Source organism: Convolutriloba macropyga, chromosome 8 (genome assembly GCF_964194025.1).
Source record: "Convolutriloba macropyga chromosome 8, txConMacr16.3, whole genome shotgun sequence".
Taxonomy (NCBI): Eukaryota; Metazoa; Xenacoelomorpha; order Acoela; family Convolutidae; genus Convolutriloba; species Convolutriloba macropyga.
The window spans coordinates 65,620,444-65,641,041 of NC_134475.1; the positions used below are offsets into that span (position 1 = coordinate 65,620,444).

General features: G+C 35.8%; 1 protein-coding gene across 2 annotated transcripts in view; it reads right to left on the reverse strand.

Annotated features, from left to right (window-relative positions):
- LOC142344926 (dipeptidyl peptidase 9-like) overlaps positions 1-20,598 on the reverse strand; it is a 56,176-nt gene that overhangs the window by 24,401 nt on the left and 11,177 nt on the right. For both annotated transcript variants that reach the window (XR_012759294.1, XM_075397010.1), the window contains exons 2-7: positions 16,289-16,511; positions 12,862-12,987; positions 8,525-8,696; positions 5,012-5,261; positions 4,315-4,605; positions 1,810-2,022 (exon numbers count right to left, since the gene is read on the reverse strand). Coding sequence is in view for 1 of the 2 variants with exons in the window: in XM_075397010.1 (XP_075253125.1) it covers positions 1,810-2,022; positions 4,315-4,605; positions 5,012-5,261; positions 8,525-8,696; positions 12,862-12,987; positions 16,289-16,511 (1,275 nt within the window). In the remaining variant the exon portion in view is untranslated. The remainder of the gene's footprint in view (positions 1-1,809; positions 2,023-4,314; positions 4,606-5,011; positions 5,262-8,524; positions 8,697-12,861; positions 12,988-16,288; positions 16,512-20,598) is intronic.

Consider the following 20,598-nt stretch of genomic DNA (forward strand, 5'->3'; position numbering starts at 1 on the left):
CGTTATATTAAAAAAACATTATTTATCAACTGAAAGCATTAGAAAATTTCTTTAATAGCTCCATAGATACGGAATTTGACATTCTGTCATGAGACTACAAAAATATTATTAAATGATGGCAAAACACAAGATTTTTAAAAAAAGTTCAGAAAACTGATGTGGGAGCCATAAAAACCACGAGCTTAGCTCAAAAAACACAGTATTTGTTCATGGGAACTCAATTGAATAAAAATCGGACCTCATATTAATTTAATGTTTAAATAAAGACAAAATTGGTAGTAGATATGAAAAAAAGCAAAAGATATTTTAAAACGGACAGACTTAAAATACATTCCAAATCCGTTTTTAATGCGAGCCTCAATGATTAGACTAAACTGGCATCGCTATCGCTGCTCAGCTGTTAAAGAACGTAATTTTTCCGAATAATTGCCTGAGTTTCTTTGGCATACAAAAATCTTAAAATATCAAAATTAATTACCATTCTTTTAAATATCATTTTATATTAGCAAAGGACCACTAAAACGTTAGTTCCAGAACACTTTCTCAGGAACCGCAGATGAAAATAGCACTTTAGCAGTTTTTACTAAATAGTACTGGAGATGAATATAGCACCGGAGCTGAAAATAGTACTGTTACCAGTTTTTTTTGTCTGCACCACCGTTCAAATTGGACAAAGTGGGCCAAATATGCATATTTAATGCAACTTTTATGAAAAGAAAAGCTGAATTTTCAAAAATTGAGCCAAATGTTTAGCCAGAAGAGCTGGTTCACAAAATTTTATTAAATACTTTCAATCCTTATACGTAAAACCAATGAGACCATCGTTAACAATTTTATCCTACTTTTAAGAAAAACTGATCAAAATTTCAGTAAAATTACGAAAAATGTGAACAGAACAGACATAAGGCTAACATTCACAAAACTTTAAGCCATCTTAGCTCCTCGGAAGAAGCAAAAAACAAATATTTTAATTTGAAATTCTACGCTTGACAAACTTTCTAATGATATCACTCACAAATCTGTACGATGAATATATCGAACGGCAAAAATTCACTGAACAAAACCAATCATTCGAGTATATAGTTCCTCCCCCACTATTGTGGGTTGCAACAATTATAGAAATTGATAGAACATTCAGATTTCTCAATTTTGTCAAATTACTTAACAAAAATACTGTTTGTACCGCCAAAACTTCAAAACTATCTAGAAAACCGCATAATGCCTGAAAAATCTCCGAATTAGCAAAACTCCAATTACAAATACGCACTTAAAAACTTTTTATAACCTATTCAAACCTCTTAACCAACAGCAGTAGTCAACAAAACCAAGAAAATGCCGTAGGTGAAAAAAAATTCGCCCGCTTATAAAATTTTTTTACACAGAAACTCAGTATGAACAAAAACCATTCTCTTTTTGCTTCACTCTCTAACTTCGTTCAACAATCAAACCATTCCATATTTTTTAGCGCATTTCATTTCCTCAAATTAACTCAATAAACTGATTTAAAAAAGACTTCACGAGATCTTCGAGTAGTAAAAACATCACCTCAATACAGTTCAAATTATTTGAATTGTAAGAAACCAGGAACACCGCCATATAGCTAAGCTCCGTTTACAGCTTTGCAGCTATAACAAGCAATTGATTGTGTGAACACATACCTATCAAAACAGAAACTTTGTTCATGGACACAGTGCAATTAAAACCTCGAAAAAGCAGAAAAGATCACTCTATAGCCTACTTAATATCATTTATTAACGTGCTTGTCACGATATTGAACAAGCAGTGGTTGGTCTTCTTCCTTCTACTAACCTCCTCATACATGATTCTGTACACTCCGCAGTGAGCTCCATTCTCGTCTACATAAGAATTTTCCCCACTTCCACTGTCGCCCGCATTCCCAGGTGCAGAAGAGGAAAGGTGGGAGGGAAAGGGGGAGGAGACTGGTTGCCACCAGTATCCCACATACCTGTCAAACTCCTCCTGGGCCACAAAGGAAGGCACACCTGCACTCACTGCACTTCCCTGTAACATGAGTAATTTTCCATAAATGCTTTATTTCATTATTTAACTCTATATCAAACATTTATTAGTGCCGAAAAGATAGGGGCCAATAATCAATACAGCTCCCGAAAGCTTCAAAAATTGAAAGTTTCAAAAAATGCATTTTTGCTATTTTCATTGATAACATATTATTGAGCTGAAAAAATACCCACAGGTAAGAAAAGAAAAATCGAGTTCTGGTTGAAGAAAATGCAACACGAAAAACGATATTTTTTCAACCTCAAAAACAGTCAAAATCAATTTGCGAGCCCCGAGCACATCAGGTACTAAAGACATAACCGACTAGCGTCGGACGAATTGCATTTTCCATACTAATAAGGTGGTCCCTATTTTCGTGTGCTCTGAGAGTAAATTCTTGGAATATATTTTTAACAAGGAAACGCTTTGGTCCGTACGGCGTTAAAATATTATTAATAATAGCTGGCATATTGCCAGAAGATAGCCGCAATAGCTTCATAGATCTGCAGTCTCAATAAAATCAGAAAAAGACCAAAAAATACCATTTTCATTAAACGATGAGATGTTAAATTTTGATTAAGTATCTGTATAAGTTATTTCAGCCTCTATTAGCTTCTCTCAAATAATTTTCAATTAGAGTGACACATTTTCACTTGACCTTATCTCTTTGAATTAAAGTAAAGAAAAGTCAATTTTAGAATGAAAAAATCTTGACGACGAAATAAAAAAAATCAAGAGAAGGCCAATAATAGCCCCAGCTATCGCTGTGCGGCTATTAATAAAAAATTTGGCTATTAAACAGCTTCGTGGGAAATTGCTAAACTGCAGGAGAAGTTGGGAGACTTTTGGTACCGCCATCTTCAACTTCACTAGTCTCCGGCCCAATAAAAAAACTTGAGATCCTGGCTTTTGGATTCTTGTTTTTACGAGTTAAAATTTTTAGTTTTTTGAAGAAGCTTTTTTTTGCGGGAGGGGTAGAACTTTTCGAATTCGCCGCTAGTGTGGTTAGCTGGCCCATTTTTTCCAAATGCTGAATATACATCCTCATTTAGGGGGGGGATTCAATTTTGAAAAAAAAATTCTGCTTTTTCTGGACCAGTACAGTGACCCCCTATTTTTCTTTCCAAAACACGTCTTTTCAAAATATCTTGCCACAGAGAAAACTGATGTTTCCCAAACAGTTTGGTTTGAGTTATTTGCAAAAAAGTGACTTCTAAACGATTTCACATGGGGGACTCTGACAGCTGTCATTTTGTTTCTTACCCACTACCCTGAGACATGATCACAAAAAAAATTTGGTTCTCCTAGCTCTGAAAACGAGGAAATTTGGAACGAACTTTGATGACGAAGAAATAAGGCCATCATGTCGCAGATAATGGTTTTGCTCCACTTCGTTTAGTGGCCCTTAAAAAAGGTATGAAATGCACAAAAAATTGTTCGAAAATTTGACTAAAAGCTGTCGGAAATAAGAATGTGGACAATACTGAACTGCGTTCAGGAAAAAAAAAATTGTTCGAAAATTTGACTAAAAGCTGTCGGAAATAAGAATGTGGACAATACTGAACTGTGTTCAGAAAAAAAAATTGTTCGAAAATTTGACTAAAAGCTGTCGGAAATAAGAATGTGGACAATACTGAACTGTGTTCAGAAAAAAAATTGTTCGAAAATTTGAATAAAAGCTGCCGGAAATAAGAATGTGGACAATACTGAACTGCGTTCAGGAAAAAAAAATTGTTCGAAAATTTGACTAAAAGCTGTCGGAAAAAAGAATGTGGACAATACTGAACTGTGTTCAGAAAAAAAAATTGTTCGAAAATTTGACTAAAAGCTGTCGGAAATAAGAATGTGGACAATACTGAACTGCGTTCAGAAAAAAAAATTGTTCGAAAATTTGACTAAAAGCTGTCGGAAATAAGAATGTGGACAATACTGAACTGCGTTCAGAAAAAAAAAATTGTTCGAAAATTTGACTAAAAGCTGTCGGAAATAAGAATGTGGACAATATTGAACTGCGTTCAGAAAAAAAAATTGTTCGAAAATTTGACTAAAAGCTGTCGGAAATAAGAATGTGGACAATACTGAACTGCGCTCAGAAAAAAAAAATTGTTCGAAAATTTGACTAAAAGCTGTCGGAAATAAGAATGTGGACAATACTGAACTGCGTTCAGAAAAAAAAAATTGTTCGAAAATTTGACTAAAAGCTGTCGGAAATAAGAATGTGGACAATACTGAACTGTGTTGAGCATCAGCACCCAAAACGCTCACAGTACACCACAGCCGTCCGATAGTACCCACCTGATAGTCACCAGGTAAGGAGTTCTCAGGAGTGGAATCCTCATTACTGTAACTGTGGAGAAATGTGAACACTTGTGGAGACTCTGGGGGTTTCTGAGTGAAGGTTAGTCTGGTCTCCGTTGAGGAGAACTTGGTGTTGAGGACATAGATGTCCCTGTGAGAGACGAAAGCGATCAGGTCTGGGTTGGAGGGACACACGGAGGGGTACGAAGGCATGTTGAAGGGTCGCGTGAACGAATTGAGGGTGGGGCTCAGACCATCTCTAACTCGGGGTTTGCAATAGTACAGTGCCTGTAAGAGGTATATATAAACTGTTTCGTATAAAAAGATTTAAAAAACAATTTCAATTTAAGAGACAATTATCCAAAACCGGTCATTTCACGAAATTAACGCCAGGAAAATTATTGTAATCGAATCCCGGAGAACAGAAAACTGAGTAAAATAATTTCGACGTTTTTCTATTACTCAGTAGTGAGATTACTGAGAATGCCTTTCAAAATCACCTTCAGGTCACTTTGAAATTTTACTGTAGCTTGCCGTCTTTACAGCCAGTCCGTGAGCATTGAAAAACCAATTGAGCTTATTCTTGTGCATTAATATTTTTGTGCTATTTTGGGCTTAAACGTCTTTGGTCTAAAATCTTATACAACATATTCAACAGACGCAGTAAGATATAGTAGAGATTTCTGAGCGGCACCTTTGAGTTGAGGAACACGATGGTGTCACAAGCAGGATCTGTCTCGAAGTGAGTGATTCCCATAGCAGGCAATCTCTTCCTCTCCCGCATCAGCTGTTCCTCCCTCGGCTGTTGACAGAATCGAGTATTGATTTGGTGTTGTGGCTGAACAGTTGCACAGCTGCTATTGCCACGTGAACTAGATCCAGTAATGGTACTGCTGCCGGTGCTTGATGTGCTACCGCGCATCTTGGGTGACGCTCGGCATGAACTAGAAAAAATAGTTACCACATTGTGAGGAAAGAATTCCGAGTTACTTCAGTGATAGGTGAGGGTTTTATTTGTGGTATATATGGATGTCAAAAATGTTAAATTACTATCTGATCTTCAACAAGCTAATAAAGATATTCCTTTGTTCCTGGCCGAACGTAGTTATTGGATCTCCATTTTTACAAAATAACATTTGACAAATTTTTTTTCCTGAAGTAGCATGAATTCATTTTTTTCATGAAGCACCAGCTTTGAATTTTTCGGTCCTTGCTGCGTACAGTCATGCTTTCTAATCTGATTTTGCAATGCTCGTGTACCTCATGGAACAGCTTTTAGATTTCCTTTAAATGGACAATTTTTCCAATAACTCGAATACAGCAAAAATGAATGCAAATATCGTCTGGGAAGGGATGAAAACAAATTTATTTGAAATGGTTGGGAGCAACTGAATTGAAAAACGAAATGGAAAAATGGAAAAGATTAAGCTAACCCTGGTATACAAATTGGAAAGTTGCGCTTGGCGTCCAATTGAAAATACAGTGTGCAAAGTACACGGCCTGTGGAATACGCTCAAATTTTGAAAAACATTAGATTGTAGTGAATAGTCGAGTCCATTTCATTCAATTGTAGAGTTTGTCTTTGGGATCGGTTACCCGAATTTAGTCTGACTAAACATTACATTTCATTATTCGGTAGATCAATTGAATCATTTAGATTTGTTCTTTAATTTAAACTTATGAGAGAGCTGGATTTCTGCTGTAACCGACCCTTTTTTAAAGCCAAGAAGTCCTTCATCAATTTTCATTGTTATGATCAAATAAAAAACTTTTTTGAAAAATTCCAACGATATTTGATTCTCTTCAAGTAAACATAACCAACATATTGCCGGAAAATAGCCGCGATAGACGCTTGTGGCCTACCATGAATTGGAACAATTAAAGAAATAAGATTGACAGATCGACAACCAGATTTTTAATAGACCACTAGACTTTTTGGGTTAGATTCGGACTGTCATTTTTATGAGACACATTTGCTCTACAAGGAAAAAAACCCTAATGGTGCTTTTTCAAAATTAATGTTCGATATTAAAACTCAGGACTCTATTACTCAGGAATTAGGGCATATAAGTTTGGCACTACATAGATGCACACTATTGACTTTTAATTAGTATGTTCATAAAATTTAAAGTGCCATAAGTGAGTTCAGAAATCATTTTTCTAGTGAGGTAAGTCACGCAATTGACCTAAAAGCAGAAATTTTAACTGCAAAGCAGTAGAAGTCACTGAAGTCATTGAAAAAGTCAATTACACGAAATAAAAACGTAACAGGACAAGTCCTGAAATACAATTCAAAAAATTAAATGAAAAACTCAAACGTACTGTACCTGACCAGCTGATTAACTGAACAATGAAGCCAGAACACAAACAAAATCAACTTAAAAAATTGAGAAACAAAGAATCAAAACTAAACAAAAATATACTCATTGCTTAAACTCTTGAAGCTTTTAAGCCTAAGCCAAAATTTTTCCCTTTAAAAATACCTATTTCAAAAATATGTTCAAAACCAATAATTGTTTCTGAAATCGGTCCAGTATTATATCTGCGAGACCTGAAAAATACTCGGCCCTTGAAGATCGATTAACTCGAAAACGAACAAAATTTAGAAAATCAAATGAAATTATAAGGAAATGTTGCTGAAAATCGTGACATAAATATCTTCAGAATCAATCCATTGTCTCTAGAAGCTATCCAGTAACCCAATTTCAAGATTTAAAAAATTCATTGGCTCATAGATCGATAGGCAATAATTTTTAGAAATTTCAAACTTCAAAAAACAAAATTTTGTTCTAATAAAATGTTGAAAGCAATTCAATTTACCCCTAGCAACTATTTAATAACATACTATCAAACACTCGATGAGGTTTTCTGGCTACTGAGGCAAGAAATAAACAAAATACAAAAGTTTTGAAAAAAATTGCAAATTTTATCAAAAAACTTCTAAAAATCGAAAGGTTAAATTGTTGAAAACAAATTCATTGAAACTAAAAACCATGCAGTAACTTTATATCACGACGTGGACTATTTTTTCTCGCGCTTGAGAATGGACGGATATCAAAAACTGACAAAAACTTTAGGAAGCCTTTAAAAATTGCAGATTTTATCAAAAAATGCTAAAATTCGAGACATTAAAATGTTAACAACTATTACATTGTTACTAGAAACTATGCAGTACCCTATTAACAAACCTCAAAGGAGATCGCCTGGTCCCTGAAGCTAGAAAAACTGAAAAAATGAATATTTTCAAAAAGATGAAAAAAATGCGAATTTTGTCAAAGAAAATTGCTAAAATTTGTGATATTCAAAAGTTGAAACCTATTCCATGGCAACTAAAAATTTTTCGGTAACTTATTATCCAACCCCTGATGAGGTTTTCTGGCCCCTGGGACTCACACAACTTGAATAATGACAGATGTCAAAAAATATGAAAAAAATTGCAAGTTTTGTCAAAAAATGCTAAAATTCATGATGGCAAAAAGTTGAAAACCATTCCTTTAGAAACTATGCAGTAACCTATCATCAAACCCTTTATCAGACCCTAGAGGTGGTTTCTTAGCACCTCTAAAAAAACTCGAAAAAATGACAAAAATTTTCAAAAAACCTGAAAAAAATTGCAAAAATTACGCGTGTTTGTGTTTGTAGTACCAAATCATTTTGCGTGTTTGTGTTTGTAGTACCAAAACATATAGCTCTAAAAATGGTCATAACAAGCAATTTTGTCTCGCAAAAGGCCTTCATCAACTTTTAAAAACTTCAACCTAAGACTAATCAAAACAAAAAATTACAAAAAACATGAAAAATTGCACCATTTTGAGCCCAAAACTCCTAAAAATGACCTTTTAACCTTAAATTGAGGTCATCCTAGCAGCTGCACCACTCTAAGCACTTGAAGGACTACTAACTTCCACTTTGGGCCTCTAATGAAACTTAATGCCCGCTGGGCTTTACCTGTTTATCCCGTTTTGAAAGATCAAAGTCATTGAAAAATGTGTGAACACATCTTAAAAAAACAGCGCCCCAATACAATTCAAATTCTTTTAATTGTAAAAAAATAGGAGCGCAATAATAGCCGCCTGGAATTGCTGACGCGGCTATTAATCAAAGGAAACAGTTTGAAATCAAAAAAATTATCACCACAATGGCTTCGGTCAAGAAGAAAGGAATATCTCAAGTTAAATCTTGAAAATATTTAGAGCATTAAACTGACTGTGCGCTTCCATCGATCCAAGGAAGGAGGAGGCTCTTAGGCTTGGGTGGCTGTGGCAGTTTGGACCAGTCCTCTACCCTCTTGCAGCTGGGCAGATCAATGTATTGCACAGTCTGCTCCCTTGACGTCTCACTGTACCCCAAATAATACAGTCTCGTCTCACTTGCATAACCTGCACAAAATCGATGTCACATATTGTAACGCAAATATTTTCAAACACTCCATCTTTTGCAAAAAAAAAACAGATGAAAAAATCACTACTTCAGTTCAAATGAAGCGATTTTTACGTCTGAAACGGTGAGCTATACATTTTTTTTTCAGCAAAACGGATTCGGATTTTATAGATAAAAATTTTTGTTTCGTGCCGCGTTTCATGTTTTGTTATATGTGCCAACAAAACTACACAGAAACCGACTAATGTCAGACAAATTGTTCTCCATTCGAAGGCTCGATTCAGTTTTATCTTGCTTCATCTCGGGGGATCTGGTGAAAGATGTCGTTAGTGCCATTTTTAGACGACTAAGATTTAGAAGGAAAAACGACACCAATTTCTCTGCACTTTTAGTGGTAAACTGCCGCGAATTAAATTAACTGCTAACATTCTCAATGAGAGCAATTTGGATTTTACAAAAAAATAAGAAGTAAAGCGTGAAGAAGTCGCCAGAATAGTCAGATCGCTCAACCAAACTAATCATACTCTAGATCAAAATTGGTTGAGCAAAATTTTGCATTTAAATACACACAAATGTCTACAACAATCGCTTCAAACTCAGTTCCAGAGCAAATAATGATTGCAAAAAAAACCTCCAAAAAATCTCCTCGGCTTGAGAAAAGAACCATACTTCATGTCCAAATAAAAATGAAATTATGAAAACAATCCAAAGAACCGAACAACTCAATGATCTAATTGCTATACCAAAAAATCCCATATCAAACGAAGCAAAAAAAAGTTGAGCACTAAATCGAAGGCACTATGAAGACCGGCAAAACAGAATATAGTCTCTGAAAGACAACACTGCCGATTCTACACAGCAGTTAAATGCCATCAAAGAATAAAATACTACCACTAAAACAGGTCTTTATTTGATCCACGAAAGCCAGAAAGACAGTCAGGATATTTCAGAAAATTGAAAAATTTTAGAACAATCACAAGCTGAACTTACTGTTCTCCAAAACAAAAACTAAAGAACAAGCCTGCGAATAGAAAACATACCCGGCAGATCGTCAGAAAAAAGCCGCCATTAATTCCCATAACATCGATTGGGATTAAGGAACAGAAAAACATAAATAGAACTTGTTGTACAAAGATTGTTGTAAAAAACATTTTTCAAGTGCGAATTATTTGGATTGGATTTCTTAGGCATGCATATCCCTTTTTCTTAATGAGAGCATGTAGTGGCTATTATGAATGCCAAAACTCATTAGAGATGTTAACTAAGACTTATAAAAACAAAGTTCAAGTAGCGGGCATCTAAAATTGGGGTTTATGGGTTTACCCCCTTTCTATTTTGATTTCGTTTTTCGATACTAATTCTATTCCCTTTAGATTGTTTTGCTGAGCGACTGCAATTTAAAAGCACCTTGAGCAGAATGGGGGGAAGATACAAACTAGCCTGGAGAACTCAGAAAGATTTCATGCAAAATGTCGAAAAAGCGGCAAAATCAAGTAAAGGTAAACTCTTTGTTTGACGAAGTAAAAATAAATATAGCACGACAAAACCTGAAAACTATCCAAAGAATTGAATTGAAAAATTGAAACTCCTCAATTGACTAACAAAAAAGTTAAATAACAAGCCAAACAAAGATTTTTTTAGCATAATTTAAGAATTATCAAAACAAAATTTGAATTGTAGATATTCTAACTGTTTGCAAAACAAGAACTGATAATTATTATTTAGAAATGAAAAAAAGCAAAACTCAAATTGGCATTTCACAGGTGTCTTTTCGGACACAAACGACAAGCAGAAGCAAAAACCACAAATCGTGAATTTTCCTAACTTAGTGTTATTTTACTCAGAAACATTTTGTGTTAATAAAAATGATTCAACAATCCAGTAGCAAAATAGGCTACTGATCAACTGGCGGTTTTCACTTGAAAAAGTCACGTCGTGGTTAAAACACCAAAAAACAGACTAATTTCATCAAAACCTGCGATTTCAAACCGAAAACTAAATGGCAAACCCGCATGCTACAATAAAGTCTCGGGTTTTATACGAACCACACAGAGCGCAGTGATATAAATTACGGCCGACTTTTAACATAACCAGATTAAAAATTGAAGAAAATGAAAACAAAACATAACCGACTAACGTCGGGCGAATTGCTCTCAAACAACCGGCGAGCGGTTGGCTTGGTCAGTAGCTAGCCACGGGGGGGGGGGGGGGGGGTGCACCGGGGGCTGATGGGGGCAGCACTGAGTGGGGGGGGGGGCAAAAGCGCGGTGGGGGGGGGGGGTGGAGCCCATAGTGGGGGTGGGGGGTCAACAAAGGGGGGGTGTCAACCTCTAAGAACCGCCCCTCACACCATAAGTATAAGTATAAGTCTCCAAGACAGTTTGAGCTGAAACAGACCTGAAAGGCTCTAAGAGCACATAATGCCCGCTGGGCGCTACCTATTTATCCCGTTTTTGAGGACGAAAAGTCAAAAGCGTCAGACGAAAAATTGGTCAAGCGAAAAATCGCATAAAAAAAGACCGACAGGACTAATATAATTGCTACAAACTTCGTTTGAGAGCAATTAAAAAAACAAGAAAAAATTGCTTTATTCAGGTCTCAAAACAGCAAAAACTGACTATTTCACCTTGAAATTAGGTCTTCCAGCTGCTTCAGAGCATTAAGCACCTACAAGGTTTTAAAAGCCAGTTGATGTCTTCTATTGCAAGTTAATGCCAGCCGAGCTTTACCTGTTTATGCCATTTCAAAAGCTCGAAAAAGGTGTGAAAAAATGTCACGTCCTACTAAAAAACTCACTGGAAAGTCAAACTCAAAGGCTTAACAAGAGAGAGTAATCAGAAAAGTACAAAAACAAGGTATAGTTGAAAAACACTCCACTGATAAACAAAAATGGGCCACAAAGTGACTTTATTTAATTAATTTTCTGAAAAGCAGCACAAAATTAACTCGAATCAAATGAAATGGTAACCATAATCACTGGCAATAACCACTGGCAACTATCACTGGTAAGCATAATCGCAATAAGACTGGCAAATATGATTCAAAAATTGCACTTAATGGTTACTATAATTAAGAAAAACCACTGACTGAAAAGTTAAGTTAACACTAAAGAAACTGCTTTGAAAATACCGTGCGTAAACAAAGAATTTCGCTTGCTAAGCAAAAAATTGCTTCACTTTTCCCACTTTCTCTCAGAATGGTGTATGAAAAAAAAACAACTCTCTAGACTTTTGTTCAACAAATCTGCCTAAACTTCTGATTTCACATGGGTTTTACATCTTGTTTGAGTGACACTTAAGATTTTTTAAAAGACAAACCGACTAACGTCTGAAAAATTGCTCTCGAATGACAGGCGGGGCATTTGAATTCAGGGGCTGCAGCCTAGATAAATTTTTCTTCATAGGTGCAAAAACCAAAAACATCAGACAAAGGTGGGGTGTGGGGTTCACATCCCGACCTTTCGAGCCCGACTCAGTCACCTCGACAGACTCATTAACCCCTCGGCTATCAGGGCCTTGTCATCGTCCGTCTAACAATCGGTTTTGTTTGAACAACAAACAAACATTATTTAGGAGTGAGAACAATTGAAATAACTAAAAAATCAAGAAGTGCGTAAAAAAGTCACTTGAGAAATCAAAGATTATTAGAAAAAAAACGCAAAACCGCTCAAGCGAAAAATCTGCATAAAAAAGACACGTTTACAATAATTGCTTCTCATTCGAGAGCAATTTCACAGAAAATAGAAATTCACCATAACATCTCTTAGAGTAGTAAAAATAGGAGATCAAGAATAACCAGCTGAGAAGATAACGTCGGCTACAAAATATCTCTTAAAAATTACCAGAAATTGTTTTGGATAAAACTTATTACTGACCATTCAGCTTTTTTTCGGCCCTATAAACCTAAAGAAATAACTACAATGCAAAATGCAGTAAACAACTGGGGCAAAAGTGGAAAACTTCTTTAAAAATCACTGCGAAAACTCTTCTATTGATTATTTTTTTTCCTTACCGATAAAATCTAATACCAGGGGGATTCTGCTCTACTTCCTCCGCTCAGCCATCAATTTGTTATGCTTTGTCGGGCCTCTATTATAACGAATACTTCTAGAGCCCTTAGAGGTCATTTGAAAAAATCCAGAAAGATCATAATTCAGAAAATTACTTGAAGAATTGCCACTGGAGGAGGTATTGCTTTGCCCAGATGCTTCGTTGGACCCATTGGCCAAATACTGACAGTCGGCAGTTGGTGCTGAGGCAGAAAGAGTCGTATTCCGTCCTACAGCACCACCTAAAATAATATTTCATCCGAAAGTTGAAACAACGAAGCTGCCATGAATTAAAAGTCTAATCTGTGGCGATTTCGAACATTTAAATCTTCCATCTGATCCATGAATTCAGATTAATTGATACAATTGGAATAGACAAGAATTTTTGTGAAATTTTCTATTTGTCTTGAAGAGTCATCTCAAAGTGCACACAATAATTCTTAGCAATGTTACTATCATTCATACCAACTCAGTAAAAAAGACGACAGACTCAGAGAAAAGTTATTCAAATTCACATCACGCCCTAAACATCAGCAAGAAGGTTCGGCGAAGTAAAGTAAAAAATCGGCCGTTATCTGCAGGCTCAGAAATCATAGATGTTGACATTAGCATTCTTACCAAAAAATGAAAAAAAAATTCAGCAAAAAAGCACAAACATCAAACAAGGCTAATCAGTGTAACAGCTTAGATGAAACAGCCAAAACAAACATCAATCAAAGAGGGTCATCTATATCCCACGGAGATTGCAGATATAAAAAAGAGAACCAACAAATCTACAAAGTTACAAAACCTAACTCTACGAACAAACGAATCAAGACTGTGCCAACAAAATTAGCTGAACTAGATGAGAAAATGATCAGAAATAGTTAGACTAATTAGCCGAATTAAAAATTGCACCACATGACCTCAAATCTCCAAATTACCCAGGAGACGTGAGTATAAGACCAAATCAATAGAAACAAGCGCTAAACCAAAAGAAAATAAAGGCTGCTTTCCACATTAAATCAACAAAGCAGTTATTTTCAGCGCCTTCAACGGCCACTAACTGAAAGACAGCAAACATACCCGGCAGATTGCCGGAAAATAGCCGCCGTTGATTCCAATAAGCATGATTGGGATTGAAATAACAGAAGATATTGAAAAAAAAAAGATTTTTGTACAAAAACATTTTTTTAAGTCCGATTTATTTTGATGGCATTTCGTAGTTGAACATACTTCTGTTTCTTAGACAGAGGCTACATGGGCTACTATCAATAACAATAAGCATTAGAGATGGTAAATAAGAATTATAGGAACGACGTTCAAATAGCGGGCATCTAAAATTGGGCTTTATGGGTTTATCCCGTTTTTATTTCTGACATCCATTTTTGTACTAACTCTGTTCAATGTGAATTGCTTTGCTGAGCAACTGATGTTCAAAATCACTTTTAGCAGAATGAGAGAAGAGAGAAACTAGCCTAGAGAAGTCAAAAAGATTTCACGCAAAATGTTGAAAAGGCGGTAAAATGAGGTAAAGCGAAACATTTTTTTATTCGACGAAGTAAAAAAAAATAGGAGCGCTATAATAGCCGGCTGAGAAGATGAGGGCGGCTATTAATTAAAATAAAATCAACGGCTCTGCAACGGCTGAGTCTAAACGGCTCAGCCTAAATGGGACTAAGAAGTTCAATAGTGGGCTTCAAATAACCACATTAGAGGTTAACATATACCACTCTTAAGATTTAAAGTAAAAAATGACACCAGTTTCGGCGCAATTTTCATTTGACTTTTAGTATTAAATTGCCACCAATTGAGTTCAGCTGCTTGAAATTGTGATTGAGAGAGAATTTTAGATCACGCGAAACGCAAAAAGTCAAGGGCGTAAAAGTCACTCGAAAAGTCAAAATTGTCAAGCAAAAATTTTGCATAAAAAGGTTTACAATAATTGCTATGAACTTCGTTCAAGAGCAATTTAAAAAAAACAATTATGAAACATCATGGCCGATCTAACCAATCTTCGACAACCGTCTCTCAATGGAGGACCTCTTCCTCTATGCTGGAAGATAGCAAAAGCATTCATGCAATGAAAAGATGACCACCACCTCATCACAAACTATTGAGCTCACAAAAGCATCGCCAAATAAATCTCATGTAAAACCAGAGCAAAGAAACTATCACTGCAACATTAGACGACGGTCAAATATGCCTTCTATGTAAAAAGGCCTTGACCTCCACACAAACCTACCCTATCCGCAGAGTACATCGTTTCAAGCTGGACGGATCATTGAAGGGGCTTAAACCTTCCTGTCAGACGGAGACAATAATGAAATTCTGTGCCAGGTGTCGCAAAACAGCCGGAGCACCTCAAATAGGAGTCAGACAAGAAATAAAGAAAAAATTTAATTCGCTAAAGAGAGGACAAATACCCCCAAATAACGACGCCCTGAGACCTCAAGTTTCAAAATTCCCACATACTTCCCCAAAAATAAACATCACGAACTCATTGTTACAGACCAAATACTCTCTTTTCAATTTGTGACGGAAATCTGATATTATTTTTGTTGAACGATTTCTTCGAAAAGAGTAATCATTTTTAAGTCATTCCATTTGTTAAACAGAATTGCAGACAGTCCTAACAAAGAATCTATGTATTTTCTTTTTTTGCAGAGCTAAGACTGGGAAACCCTTTTCTTTGGCGTCTAGTTGCTACTGTCTTGATTCTTCATATTCAACATACCATTGCAGTAATTTTCACTCACCCCCTACTCTTCAAAAGGTCAGCAAATTGAAGCTAAAACCGGCACATTTCTCACAAACAGAGAAAACGACCCTTAATTACAAGCAACAGCGACAACTCCCAAACAAATACTTTTTAGCTACAGAGATGAATCAACAAAAACACAAACGGAGTTGTCTTTCGACAATCTATAGACGAAGCTATATCCAGACAGACGAATGCCATCTTAAGTCGGCAGGCGAGATAGTCTGATGCGCATACATAACACTGTCACAGCCTCTACTTTTTATTCAAGTACAATGAGAAATTAAAAAATTGAAAACGACAATGCCAGTCACTCTGCTATCGCGTTTGTTTCAATTGGGTTATATAAGGAACCGTTAAACTTCCTCAATTCCAGTGGAATACTGCATCTTTGGGGCGTCTAATTTGTCGCAAAATGACGAAGTCTGAAGTGCGAGCTTTTCTCAATTTGTTTGTCTGAAATCTCCTTAGCAGTTCAAAAAGAATGGTTTAAGTAGAAGCAACCTAATTGGATAACAAAATTCGGGTCTTTTCCATTATAGCCCCCCATCCCGCTTAGTGGTCAGATAGCCTATAGCCCCCTATAGCCCCCCATCATGGTAATTATACCATAATGGGGGCTATAGTTTCATGGGGGGGGGGGGGGGCTATAATGGGAAAGACCCCTAAATTCAAGGACACGTGCACTTCAGAATAAATTAAAAGAGGGTCAAACCAATCGAAAAAAAACTGAAGCTCATATGAAAATAATACCAATCACTGCAATACTACAATAAGGACTGTTTAATGGCACAAATACGGACCTGTTTTCAATGACGAACAGTCGCCTTGCCCAGACACACCCCCAGCAGCTACTGCAGCACCCTGTTGGTTGAAAGAGGATGCTGGTGAGGGGATGATGGTGGGGAGACGAGGGTGGGTGGATGATGTGTCTGCCAGGGTAAGAGAGGAGGGCACACGCAGGTTCACATTGCTGTAGTTGTTGTGGTTGTCGCGCACAAACTGGTTCAACTGACTCCATGTGTACTAAACATGTCACGGGTTTGCCTTGCAAACGCAACCCTTAACACTCCTTTTTATTTCAACTCACTCAAAGAGAGGCGAGTGTCGGGTCCAACTCCGGTCAACAATGAAATGAAACTGCAAGCAGTAATTTGATTACCTTGTCTCAACCAATGATCGGGGAGAATGAAATTAACTACCAAACTACAAGACCAGGCTGCTCGTGAGGCATTTAAAACCCGATTGTGTGGGTTGCAATTTTGAGATGTGTCGAGATGAAAATTTGACCTGTTCATGATTTGAACTGATCGCAAATTTGCGAAACTAAGATTCCATAAAGAGATGTCCAACTAAAGAATTAATTTAAATATGATGACTAATTTACTGACGTGTGTGATTTTGATGTCCCAAGAACGCCAGCAAAAACAATCTAAAACCGTCCTATAAATCAAAATTTTCAAATAGCTATCAAAACTTAGCTGGAAGATGATAGCAGCGATAGCTTCGTGACCTGCAGTCTCAAAATGCGAGGGAAAAAATGCAACGAAGAAGACAACTAACTCTTTTTTTTTGACAATTGAGATATGATATTTCGATTTAGAAGTCTGTTTAACATAAATGCAGTTTTTATTAGTTACCATTAACCCAAGCCTCATTTTAGAGTGGGGCATCCGTAGTTGACGATAGCTCCTTAAATTCAAGTAAGCAAAAATGAGGAAAATGATTTTTAAAGCATTGTAAGTCAACTGTGACCAAAAATTTATTTCACGCGAATGAACAAAACTCACTCCAATAAGGGCGAAAAATGACGCTATTCCCACAAGTCAGTCAAAATTGCATGGATGAATGAACAAAAGCAGATTTGAAGTGAGCTACGTCATAAGGTACCAAAAAATTGACAAAGAAATAAAATACCCAGAAGAATTCTGGAAATGACTGCAATCGTCTTCAACGGCACAAAAATTCAACTATGGATATGGATATAAGTGGATATATATAAGTGAAAAAAAACTACAGAGAACAAAATACCAAATCGCTCTTTAGAAATATCAAATCACACGCTTTAGAAGACCAACCACTAATTGAAAAAATGTAAGAACCAGAAAATGTTTTGAAAAAAAACTTATTTATTATAGAACCTCAACATTTTTCAGATATCACATAGTAAACTGGCACGTATGACAGCAACTAGAGCAGATAAAATAAAGTAAACGGTCTCAGCAACGAGATCGCCATACACAGTTACAAACCGCAACTTTCATTAAAAATTTTCACACGTGCTGGACTGAAAAAAAAACATTCTCTAGCATATATGAAAAGATCGCAAGAACATAGCTGCAATTGACGAAGGGGCTGAAAAAGGTGGTTGAAGAACGCAAAACCTGACTGTTTCACAAAGAAAAGATTAAACAATAGCAAAGAGTACGTGTTATTTTGATTGACCTGTTAATTAGGCTAAACAATGTCTCCTGAAGAGATGAGGGAAAATACTAATACTAATACAATTTCGCAAAAAATGTCTAGGAAGAATGACTGGAAAAAGTTTAAATATCGGCCATCAAAAACTTTGGGGGTGTCTCGTTTATAATTTCGATGTGGTTTCTGAGCCTAGTGTGTGTGTCCATGTTAGATCACTTTCTTGGGCAGCAGATCAATGAAAACACAGCATTAAAAACAAACAAAAATTTAAGTCAAAGATTTTTCAAGCGAAGTCTTAAAAACCGTCACCAAATCGAAATTATTTTGATTGGGTTAAAACAGATAAATTAGAAACTGATCTGGAAATTTTACAAAAATTTCAGAAAAATATATAATTGATTCCTAGCTCTCACATTCACTTCAACAGTTAACTGTTCCAATTAATCGCAGCTATTTTAAACAATTTTAACATTTTAGCTAGGAGAAAGGCCCAAATTATATAAAAACTGTTAGAAGACGTTCGACATTGCTGCTCCACCTTTTGATTATCCAAAAGCAAAACAGCTATCTGAACGAAGAGAAAACACGGTAAAAAACTATAAGCAAACGTAAACAATAAGAAAACTTGACAGCTCAAAAGCATTAAGCATCAAAAAATCGATTTAGTCAAATAATTCATTTAGCATTTGTCTTGACCTGAAAAACCCAAACAACTTATCAGAAAATATAAACATTGAAATTTAAAATTTATTGCCGAAACAAACACGCTGTTAAAATTGCATTTAGGAAGCATACGCCTGAGATTTTTATGAGAAACCTGAAATTAATAGCGATAGGCATTCAATGAAACCTTATTTTAATAAAGGAAACCAAATTCAAAAATTTTCCCCCCAAAAATGCAATCCCAATTATGCATGTACAATCCAAAGAAACATTTCGGTTGTAAACTCAATAGGCGAGACTGAACATTGACAAAGAGAACCTCCCTCACAAATAAAACGCCAAAACATTATTCCCAAAAAGTTAGTACGATACAAAAAGGCGAAAATTAGCAACAAAATGAAAATTCCACGGTAACTGTACTAATAGAGCACAATGATGGGTTCTTAAAAATACTAAATTTCCTCGGTTTTCAACAAATATAAGCGTTACATAAAAGACAAATCTTGCTTAAATATTCTACCTATACGTCAAAATTAGCAACCAAAGCGAAAAAAACGCTTGAAATTCTTTAAAAAAACAGTCAAGATAACCAATGCTTTTTTTCGAATAGCAAAAAAATCAAGAGAAGACCAATAATAGCTGCATTCAGCTATCGCTATCGCAGTATTAATAGCTCATAGCAATTGCAAACGGGCACGATAAACGAACTTGTAAACTAAATACAATGAACAGGTGTCTAATAAATTTACTATCCAATGGAATAATAAACTTATTCTATCACTGTACTCAATCAGATTCATGTGACACTGATATCTATCTACTCTTTGATTTTAAGGTTTCATTTAATGTTCTCTTCAAGCCCTCTCCCTTTATTTCAGAATTACTACAGCGCATTGCTAAAACCATGAGCCGTCAATTCAGGGCATGTTTCAAAAGCTTTTAAAAAACACTCAATTAGAAAAAACAACAGAGAACAATTCCTTATCTATGCAAAACAGTAGAATTCGATATGCGTCACATGTAATGCACAAAAACAAATTCAACAAAAAGTTCATTACATCACAAATGCTATGACCTGCTTTAACTCTGTTAAAACCATTAGAGAGGTTAAATAAGTGCATTTAATTTGCTGTTATATTTTTAGCAACAGTCCAGCGCGGTACTTCTAATGCTGTCCAAGTTGAAGTAGTTTAAATTCTATGTATATTTACTGCTGAAAACGCATTATGCAGTCCTTCAGTCTTCACAAAAAAAACAAAAGATTTGGTCTGCAGAAAAGAAACCCCTATTTGAAAATTTCACTTTTGTTTTGTAGCTCAAACCAAAGTGAATTCTTTAGAAGATAAAACATTGTCTCACTTTTGCATGATTGCTAACTGAAAATTGAAAATCTACAACTAAATGCAGTTAACTATTTCAAAGATTATTTAGCTACAAAAATCAAATTATTAGTGAAAAGACACAATTAATAGAACAATCTCAGCGTCATGGAAAAGAGCAAAAACATTATCCTTTGAAACAATCTCACTGAAAGCTGACTATTTGAAGCCAGCTGTCAAATCCAACTTTGAAAGACACATACAAAGCAGTTATCTTCATATCGTCCAATTTTGCCAGATTAACAATCCAACAAAATTCATAATTAATAACTACCAGGAGTGGAATAAAAACAGCTGATAAAATAATACCAGGAGCTGAAACGTTTTGTATTTCGATATTTTAGCCTTTTAAACACTAAAAACAATACGAACAATGAAATCTAAATATTTTGATAACCACCAAGCTACTAGCATTGCTGTTTCCCATTAGATGTATCGATAAACAATTTTTCTGAAAAAAAACAAACCGACTAACATTGGATGAATTGCTCTCGAACTACAAGGGGAGGCGAGATAAAGAAATTAAGAGTCGATGTACCCTAGAATTTTGTACTGATGCGAAAAATCGCTCCCAGAGGAGATCGAGCCCAAGACCTCCAGGATGCCACACTCCCAACATAACCACTAAGCTATACCAGCATTGACTTTCC